This window comes from Spermophilus citellus (genome assembly GCF_964194105.1).
Source record: "Spermophilus citellus genome assembly, chromosome: 3".
In the NCBI taxonomy this organism is placed as follows: Eukaryota; Metazoa; Chordata; class Mammalia; order Rodentia; family Sciuridae; genus Spermophilus; species Spermophilus citellus.
In genome coordinates, this window is record NC_138184.1 from 9,804,398 (window position 1) to 9,814,873 (window position 10,476).

Here is a 10,476-nt window from a genome sequence, read left to right on the forward strand (position 1 = left end):
TTTTCTTTTTGTTCCTTGCAGCAGAAGCTCCACAGACGTTTAAGAACAACACCGGGAGGGGTGGGGAGAGAGAGTTGGACGTCCAGATGGGGCCATGGCCAGACACCAAACGCAGAGGACACCGGGAGAAGGCAACTAGAACTAGTCAGGGGGCTTTGCAATTTTCAGTTCTGACTGGGCCCACTGAGGGGTGGGTGGGGGCTTTGAGGGCTCCCGGGGGCTCCAGTCTTTGGCTTCTGTTGGAATTTCTTAAAAAGAATGAAAAGGGAGGCAGGAGCAAAATCCAGACAGAAGCCAGGGCTGGAGCTCCAGATGGGGGCTTGTCCACTGCCCTCCCCAACCTGGAAAGACACAAAACCCAACAAACCAAAAGGGGTAACGAGTGGATGGGAAGGGACATGGGGCTGGGCCGCAGGGCCCATCCACCCTGGGCCTGGCGGGTTGCTGGGTGCTTGCTGCTGGGGAAGCCCAGCCCTGGTTGGGGGAGGCTCAGGGCTGGGCCTCTCCCTCAGCCCAGGGAGGCTGAGCCCCAGGGACAGGGGGTCCTTTGGCCTCAAGTGTTGTGGGGGGTGGGGACTGCCTCCAGCCCACCATGATGCCAAAGTGGAACGAGGTATTGTGTGTCTGGATGCATGGACACTGCGTGTGCACGCCTGTTGGTGGGCAGCAGGGAGACCCCTGATGAGCCAGGAGAGAGCTGTGCAGAGAACCTGGGGTTGGGGCACGTTGGAGCCAAGGGGACTCTGGGAGGGGGGGCTGGGCCAGCCTGGAGGAAGTGACAGGGTCAGGGCCGGGGTGGGATCTCTTGCTGGGCCTGTGGGGTGCTGTGCATGTGTTCCTGGGTGTTTGTGTCTCTGTGACCAGGTGTCTAGATCCACACATTCAAGCAGACCTGTGTCCACGATCGTGTGTCCGTGTGGACCTGTGAGTGTGTTGGCACGCCTACATGTATGTATGGCCACCTTTGTCTGTGTCCACATTATGTAGCCCCAAACCTGACTCCTTCTTTGTCGAGGTTTACCCCTGTCCACGTGTCTGGGTTTGGCCAGCGAGTTCCTGAATGACCTCTGAGTGTGTCCGTGCCTGTCTCTGCCCCTGTGGTGTAAGCATGTGCCCCTGCCTGTCTTCGTGTGGCTGTTCCTCTGTGTGTGGCCCTGTGGACTCCCGGCCCCTCAGCCCTGCTCCCCACACCCCTGCCCCAGTTGGTAAACATAACCTGCCAAAATAGTTTCTTTTTTTTTTTTTTGTCTTTTTTTGTGATTTTTTTTTCAAGTTCAAGAATCCCCAGTAAAAATTCTCCACGAGGTCTTTTTCCCTTTTTACAAAAATAGAGTTTTTCTTCCCCTCCCACCCTCCCCTGTTTTTCATTTTGTTTCTGCTTCCAGCCCCGCCCCCTGCTCCCCGAATTCCACCCAGGGGCTCTGGGGGGCTGGGAATGCCCACACCCCTCTTCATGTTTCACTTTTTTGGGGATTTTTAAACCTGTTCCCTCCCCTCTCTCTCCAGGCCCACCGACATGTTGGGAAGCCTGGGCAAGGGGGCCTGAGAGGGCACCCCATGTCCCCCAAGCCATCCCATGGAGGGGGGACTGGGGGGCTCGTCTCTGCTTTCTTTTTAACCGAGAAAAGAAACAATAACCTTCACCATGAACCAAACCAAGACGAGAGAGTGAACAGCCCAGCCTGGGATGGGGGGGCAGGGAGAGCGGAGTGGGGGACCCCCGGGCACCCCCTCCCCTGCAGACCCTCCTGCTCCCCGAGTGCTCACCCTGTGGCTTCGTAGGGCTGTGGGTCTGCCTGGGCTCTCTCTCTCGGGCCCCTCCTCTCTCTCTCTCTCTCTCTCTCTCTCTCTCTCTCTCTGCTGCCCGGGGCGGGGGCGGCGGGGCAGCTCAGGCCTTGTGCTGTTTGCTGGTCTTGAAGGACACCTGCAGCACGCGCTCGCCCAGGCGGTAGCCGTTGAGGCTGGCGATGGCCATGGCTGCCTCGTCATAGTTGGTCATGGTGACGAAGCCGAAGCCCTTGCACTTGTTGGTGGTGAAATCGCGAATGACCTTGACATTGGTGACTGCCCCAAAGGGCCCAAACAGCTGCCACAGCACGCTCTCATCGGCCTCCGGAGACAGGTTGTACACGAAGATGCACCAGCCGGCACCGGCCGCGCCCCCCGACAGGCCCACGCCCGCCAGGCCACTCATGCCATCGATGGCGATCGGCGAGAACCTGGCGATGAGCGACAGGGGACTACTTTGGGGGTCACGCGGGCTCTGCCCTGATCCCCAGCATGCCTCCGACCCCGCCGGGACCATGGGATGCCCTGGTGCCACTGGGACTCTTCATTGCGCCTGCTGTGTGTTTGACCCTGTGCTGTCCTGACCTTGCAGTGACCCTATGGCCTCTGACTCTGACCTGGAGACACCAGCTCTGATCTCAAACTTGTCTGGGCCTCAGACCCTCCCTGAACATGAGGCTGAACCAACCCATGATCTGCTCCATCTGTAGCAACCCCATGACCTTTGACCCTAACTGGTTCTGGGCCCTGTAGATCTCAACCCTAATGCGCCCTCGCTGCCTCCCTTCCCTCAGTCCATCCTCCCACCCAACTTCTTCCCTCTCCCTAACTCTGACTCCATTCTGACACTACCTCGGGCAACTCTGCCCCCATTTCCCCACCCCCCAGGCACCCTCACCTGGCTGAAGACCCACTTTGGAAGAACAGGGCTGAGTGCTGGCACATGAACACAGGGGGTTCAGAGCCTCTCCTCCATCTCAGCATAGGAGGCTGTCTCCATAAAGTGGCCCACCTCTTCATCCTTCTGCCCCTTTCCAGCATTTTCCTACTCAAATCATATACAGTGGTCCCCCTTATCCAGAGTTTTACCTCCTGCAGTTTCAGTTACCTGTAGTCAATCTTATTTTGAAAATACTAAGCAGGAAATTCCAGAAATAAACAACTCAGAAATTTTAAATTGCACACTGTTCTGAGTATCAAGGTGAAATCTCATCCTGTCTTGCCCAGGATGTGATTTATCTCTGCCCAGTGTATCCACACTGTATATACTACCCACCCATTAGTCACTTAATAAACCATATCAGGTATCAGATCAGCTGTCTTAACATTGCAGTACTTGTGTTCAAGTAATGCTTTTTTCTTAATGACCCCAAAGTGTAAGAGTAGTGATGTTGCAATTCAGATATGCCAAAGAGAAATGATAAAGTTTCTTTAAGCAAAAAGGTGAAAGTTCTCAACTTAAAGAGAAAAAAAAATACTGCTGAGGTTGCTAAGATCTATGCTAAAAACAAATCTATCCATGAAATTGTGCGAATTTTTCTGTAGCATCTCACACTACAAAAGTCACCTCAGTGTGTAAATACTTGTTAAGTGAAAACATTCCATGGTATCCCTATGTATGGGAAAACAAGGGCCACGTGGGGTTCAGCATTATGCATGGTTCCAGGCGTCTTCTCCCAGGGGGTAAGGGGGATAGCTGAACTATTATCAACTCCACATTCTTCTGCTAGAATCTACTCCCTGGCATACTACAGCTCTAGAACAGCACCCAGGAGATATTCAGGAGGTGTTTAAGTGAATTGATGAACTACTGAAAGGACACAATTGCCTCCCTGGCATTCTTCCTGCCCCTGACCTTCAGAATTAAATCACTCAGCTCTTGGTGGCGGGGGTAGGAGGGACCCTAAGAGCTGAACTATTTACCCCTGACTGCCTGGGCCTGACTGCTTGCTCCCTCGCCTGGGCCTTTGCCCAGCCTGCTCCCGCTGCCAGGGACTCCACTATCAGGCCTCCATACTAAGGTCGCCTAGAGGGTTGGGGTCTCTGCTGGCCCAAGCCCCTCATGGCGTCCGTGCACAGTCCTGATCTCTGTCTCTGCATCAGTCCTGCTCATTTTCCAATCTCTTTCCCCCCTAGACTAAGGTCAGGAACAACAGTAACAGTAGTCGTCAGATGGCCACCTTTTATTGAGTGCTCACTATGTGCTGAGCACCAGCTCAGTGTCACTTCACCTCCAGGAGGGACAAGGTCTAACCCCAACACACTAGTCTCCCACCCCAAGGCAAGTGCCCACCTCTCAGCATGCCCTGGGCGGTCTGTTGAGCAATGACCATGGGGACTTCCACAAGATCCATGGTGCGGGGGCCACAGGTCTACCCCAACTTTGGAGCAGGAGGGGGTCATTCTGGGACCCTTGATGCATATTATCAACAGTGGCCAGTGGGTCCGGGGATTTCGTGTGGGGCCAGGGGGTGAGCTCGTACCCAGGCAGCTCTGCTTGCCTTTCATCAGAATGGGAAGAAGAAACGGGAGGGCGTGGGCCGCCCCCTGGACCCACACTCCAGAGCAGCTCTGTGGACACTGACAGCCCCCGAGAGGCAGGGAGGTCCCGAGGGTCAGAACCGGGGTCTGCCTGGTGTCAATCTCTTAGTGGCCATGCTGTTCCTAAGCACAAGCAGACCAGGCTACGCTAGTGGTCCTGGGGCAAAGTGCAGTGGGGTAGGGGAACAGCCGGGCAGGGGTCCAAGGAGGGACCGTGAGGGGATGGGGGCCGTGGGGCGGGGGCACTGTTACCTCTTGACTCCGTAGGCCATGTTGAGCAAATTGTCCAGCCTGTGGAGGCAGAAGTGGTGGTCAGAGGTGGCCACTGGACACACCCCGCTGTAGTGACGCCACAGGCTGGCCTGTCCTCCCCACCCCCCACCAGGCCAGCCTGTGGCAGAGCCCTGCCCCCGCCCGCTGCCTGCTCCCCGCCCGGCTGGACACTGCCTGGCACGGAGCGGCGGTCACTTGGGCACCGCCTCTCGCCTGCCCTGCTGCTGCCCGCCTGCCCCGGCGTCCTCATCCTCCCCCTCCCTGCTGGCTGGCGGGTGCTGTCTGGGCCCAGGACTCGGTCTCTCTGGGAGGGATAAATCCTCACAGAGGCAACAATAACAGCATAGTCAACTCTGCTAGAGCACTTGGAGGGTGGGTAACTGGCCACGGCCACCCAGGGTCCATGAGGAGCTCCCATTGTCCCCTGTGATGCCTGTCTGTACTTCAGGGTCCTCTTCCATAAAAAGGGGGAAATATAAGTTCTGTTCTCCTGAGGCTGCTGTGCCTCCGGCAACTCAGAAGGCTGAGGCAGGAGGATGCAAGTTCAAGACCAGCCTCAGCAACTCACCTAGACCTTGTCTCAAAATAAAAAATAAAAAGGGCTGGGGATGTGGCTCAGTGGTCAAGCGCCCCTGGGGTCAATCCCCAGGTATCAGAAAGAAAGAAAGAGGCTGGGAAGAGCTCCTGGGTTCCCTTTCCAGTACCTAATCATGACAAGGCCCCACAGTGGCCGCAGGGCACGGCTGTGTGGAGCCTGCCCCGGGCCTGACACACCCACCTTTCTGCCTGCTCGGCTGGGGGGGGGAGTGGGGTTCGGGGTGGGGCCTGGGGACCTGGGGGAGCGGGCGGTGGCCCGAGGCTCACCGGAAGCGCTGCGTCTGGTGGTGCAGGGGGCCTGCGTAGCGCCGGGCCGAGGACTGGTAGAGGTGAGTGAGCAGGGCCTGCCCCGTCTTCTGACTTGGATTATTGGCGAACTTGACCGTGATGGGCTCCGCCGCACCCAGCGGCTTCTGCCCGTTCAGTCCTTTGATGGCCTCCTCGGCCTCGATCCTCTTGTCAAAGCGGATGAATCCCACACCCCGAGAGACACCTGCCCGGGGTGAGGGCGCCAGTCAGGAGTCCCGCCGACCCACCTCTCGCCCCGCCATTCATGGTTGCTCCGCTTTGCCCGCGCCCCAGGGCCTTTGCCCCGCTCCCCGTCAGGTGCACCCTCCCGCAGCCTGACCTGTGACCTGGTCCACCAGGATGCGAGAGGTGATGATGCGACCGTACTGGGAGAAGAGCTGCTCCATCTCTTTCTGGCTCATGGTCTTGGGGAGCCCGCTGACGTACAGGTTGGCATCCCGGATGGATGCGGAGCTGGGTCTGGCATAGGACACCTGGGTGGGGGGACATCGGATGGACAGTTAGGAAAGGTCCGTTTCACAGAGCTGCGGAGACACCTCTCTAGTGTCACTGTGGGGCCAGGTGGCACGGGGGAGGGGCGTGGCTGTGGCTGTGCCTACGTGGTTTTAGGGAGAGTGAGGAACAGGAAACTGTCACCTGAGGACGTCTGGATGGCCCCGCGGCTCGGGTCACAAGTCCTCTGGGGACCTGCAAGCATACTTATTACCCCATCAACAAACTTTGATTTTTCCCTCTCCCTTGGAGAGTGGGCCCCTCACTACACTGGCTCCTCGGGGTCATTCAGGTCTTTGGCTACCAGCTCCACGCTGCAGACTCCCAGCTGTTCCCCAACAAAGTCCTTGCCCCTGATCTGTAGACTTCTGGGGCACCCCGAGGCAGAGGGTGACATAGGGTCTCACAGGTGCCCATGCTCAGCATGGCTGCACTGGCTTGGGAGTGCCCCCAACCTTGGGTGACCCAAGTGATGGCAGTTCTGTCCTCCTGATGCTCAAGCCTCCAGCCTTGGGTGTCTCAACACCTTCACTCTTTGAATCCACCAATAAACCCTGTTGGCTGCACCTTCCTAATTATCTGGAATCTGCACACTCCCGACTTCCACCCTAGCCCAGCTCCACCATGGACCTGTGTTCAACCTTCAGTATGTTCCCCCCAACAGCAGCCAGAGGGCGCCTCTGAACACTTGAGCCCTGTCAAGTCCCTCCTCCACACAGAACCCTCCATGGCTCCCACCTTCCTCAGCATTAAAGCTAAATTTTTTCCTGTAGCCCACAAGGCCTTGCACACTCTGCCCTACCACTAATCTGCCTTCATCTCCCCCACTCCTCCCCTTGTTTGCTCTGATCTAATGACACAGTGTTCTCCATTTTTCTCAAATACACCCCGCAAGTTCCAGCCTCATGCTCTTCTCTCTGCCTGGAATGCTCTTCCCTTTCCTTCTTTTCCAGGTTTCAGCTGAAACATTCTCCCTGTCCTCTGCCATCTGAGTGTGGTCCCCATTCCCCACTTCTAATGCTCTTTCTCAAAGTACTCTTCTCAGTTGTGAGTTATACATGTGGGTCCTATCATTCAAGTCGAGTCATTAATCAGGGTCCAGCTCAACACTGAAACTCTCTCAGCTGTTTTGAAAATGGTGGACGTGTACATTATTTTCCTGAAACAGTGGTGAGTATTGTGAAGTGGGGGAAAGAAAAGTCCATTTACAAAGCAGCAGCACTGTGTGACCCGTCTCACTGCGTGTTTATCCATGTCTTGGAGCTGTGGCCTGGAGGCCCCGCCCCCAAAGGCTCACTGGATGACCTGCCACTGTGGGGCTCCCCTCCCCCTTATTTCTGCTGATGTCTACTTTCTATTTCTTCTAAATCAACATCTGCTTAGGGAGTCACTGTCAAGGGTCTGGCTTTTGTTGGGGGCAGTGAGTTGTGAAGGTGTATGGCTTCATTGGAAATAACTAATTTAAAAAATGAGGGCTGGGGATAGAGCTCTGTTGGTAGAGCGCCTGCCTCGCATGCCCAAGGCCCTGGGTTCAACCCCCGGCACCACAAAAAACAAAACAAAACAAAAACCCATAAGAACAAACAAACAGAAAACAAATGAAATGAGTTTGGGTGCGGGTGGGCCGAGGGGCTGGATTCTGATTACTGCAGTTGCATGCACCTGGGGTCCTCTAGCAACAGACACATGGGCCACTGTCATTTCTACAATAGTAACTTTTAAAGTCATAGTCGTGGAGCTGGGGCTGTGGCTCGGGGGGCAGAGCACTGGCCTAGCTTGTGAGAGGCCCTGGGTTCCACCTGCAGCACTGCAAAGAAATAGGCAAATAATAAATAAAAACTGAAAAATCACAGCCACGAATTTGAGGGTTTTCTTTCTCTCCCGCAGGGCTGGGAGCTTTGAAGGGCGAGGGTTAACTCATGGATCAGCTTTGAGGGGAGAAGAGGGGCTTGAGCTTCGGGGTAGGTGCTGGGCTCCCCGAGGGCAGGCAGAGGGCCAAAGTCCTCCCAGGATGAGACCTGGCACATGAGGCACTCAAAACACTTTGGTCCAAGTCTTCTGAGGCGACCAGTCAGACCCAAGTTCACAGGATCGTCACGCAGGCAGGGACACACACAGGGACCCACAGAAGGCCAAGAAGCACCGCCCTGCATGGCACAGGGACAAGCCAGCAGGAGGCTGTCACAAGGCCATCCCCATATTCATGATGACACAGGAGGCTTCAAGAACTACAGTAAGAGCCAACGAATGACATGCCAGTCGCCCACCGTACAAACACGCCATGTCGCACACTTTCTACCCCAACACAGGGCACAGGTAGACACACCCACACAACGTCACCATGACAGACACCCATGGTGCCCTACCGGGTCACTGTGGGAGCTGCAGTATGTCACTAAGCACCTGTCACAATAACACCAGATCTACAGACCCACGGGGACCACTGCAGGTCTTCACCACTCAGACCAATGATGGCAGCCACTTGACTGATACCATGTCACAACCACCACATCACTAACCTGTTTCATGGCTCCGGGTGACACACACAGACGTGTACAAACACCGTCAGTCACTAGGGTCCACCCTCATGCCCCCAGGGACCTCTAAGCCAGTTGGCCATGGAGAGGCCCTTTGGGTTACGACCTCTTCTCCTCAGCCCCCCAGTGAGGGCAAGAGATTCCTGCACCTCTGTTCCCACGGCAAACTGGGGGCCAGATGGGCAGCCCCCACCCACCTCCCCCAGGGTCCAGGAGCAGATTTGCAGGGCGGAGCCCACACACCCCCAGGCGGACTCAGAGAAGGGTTTCCATGGTGATTTCCCCCCCCAAGGGAACCTGGGCTGGTAGGGTCCCAGCTGCAGCTGCTGAGAGTGGAGGCCATGGGGGAGGGGCATCGCACAAAGGTGGGGGAAGGGTCTTCTCTAATCCCACCTCCCAGACCCTAATTAGGCCCCAGATGGCAGATGGGCCCCCACCCCCATTTCTAGGACAAAGACAGGGAGGGGGCTGCCCAGAGGACCCTGGTTACCCTGCCCCACCTCCAGGCCCGGCTCACTTCCCCAGCCTCCAGAGAAGGTAGGGCTGATACTCTCCCCATTAACAGGTACAGAAACTGAGGCTCAGAGGAGGGAAGGCTTCGCCAGTGAGCCAATCAGGAAGGAGAGACTCAGGCCTGGCCCCTTGGGGATGGAGGGTGGGCTACGGGAGAACACGGGAGGGGCGGTGACTGTCGGCTGGTGAGAATAAAGACACTGACCTTGATGGTCTTCGTCTGCAATTTGAGGCCGTTGAGGGTGTTGATGGCTTTGTCTGCATCGTTGGGGTCAGAATAGTTCACAAACCCGTAGCCGAGGCTCTGCCCTGTGGCAGGACCAGGGTAATGACCTTCCTGCCCAATGCTGGGGTTTGCCAGTGTCCCCTCAAGCTTAGGCCTGAGAGGCTGACCCTCCCCACCCCAAACCACCTTTCCCTGTCCCCCACGACACCTTCGACCCCAGAGTCCCACTGGCCCCCACTCCTCCTAGGGTAAAACCTGTCCCTTCACACCTCTCTCCTCCCGCCTCCCACCCTGCCACCTGCTAGGAGCCACACCTGTGATCTTGTCCCGAACCAACTTGCAGGACTCGATGTCACCAATGCTGCCGAAGAGACTCTTGAACTCATCCTGGGTCATGTTCTGGGGCAAGTAGTTGACGATGAGGTTGGTCTTGCTGTCATCAGTGGCTCCGTTTGTACCAAGGAGTGGCCCGTTGGGCAGGGCCGGGCCGGCCGGGCCCCCCCCCACCTGAGACTCCATGGCCCCCAGTATCTGCTGGAGACAACAGGTCACACCGGCTCACCGCCCTGTCCCCACACCAGGGGCCAGCAGGGACACGGAGGGGCTCAGTGGTCATGGGTCAGCCATGTCTGAGGGGACTTGATTACAGCCAGGGGACAACGTATTATTTGCTTGTGTGTGTGTGTACGCACGTGCACAGTACCAGGGACTGACCCCACAAGCAAGGCAAGCACCCTACCCTGAGCTGCACCCCCAGCCCTTTTTAAATTTTATTTTGAGATAGCAAAGGGCCTCACAAAGTTGCTGAGGCTGGCTCCGAACTTGTGACCCCTCTACTTCAGCCTTCCAAGTAGCTAGGTTACAGCTGCGCACCACCGGGCCCAGCTCCAGCTCCCAACACATTATTCTTTTTTGTTTTGTTTGTTTTAATTGTAGTTGGACACAATACCTCTATTTTTATTTATTTATGTATATATATGAGGTGCTGAGGATGGAACTCAGTGCTCTACTGCTGAGGCATAACCCTGGCCTGACAGCACATTATTCTTAATAATTCCTTGTATTTACTGGGAAAAGCACTGGGGGAAAAAGGAAAACAAAAAACCCTGCTGATGTGATTTTACTGTGAGAAATTTCATGGATACCAGCTGTGTTCTGGGGACACAGCTCAGTGGTGGAGCATTTGCCCAACATGCACAA

The 10,476-nt window shown here is 56.2% G+C and overlaps 1 protein-coding gene across 1 annotated transcript; it reads right to left on the reverse strand.

The window, feature by feature from the left end:
• Positions 1-1,878: 1,878 nt before the first annotated feature.
• ELAVL3 (ELAV like RNA binding protein 3) lies at positions 1,879-9,795 on the reverse strand (the record flags this gene model as incomplete). The annotated part of the gene is made up of 6 exons (XM_081283309.1): positions 1,879-2,240; positions 4,582-4,620; positions 5,467-5,692; positions 5,828-5,981; positions 9,256-9,359; positions 9,591-9,795. 6 exons carry the CDS (start codon positions 9,793-9,795, stop codon positions 1,889-1,891), a joined length of 1,080 nt encoding a protein of 359 aa, XP_081139435.1. The 3' UTR covers positions 1,879-1,888.
• Between the last annotated feature and the right edge of the window lie 681 nt (positions 9,796-10,476).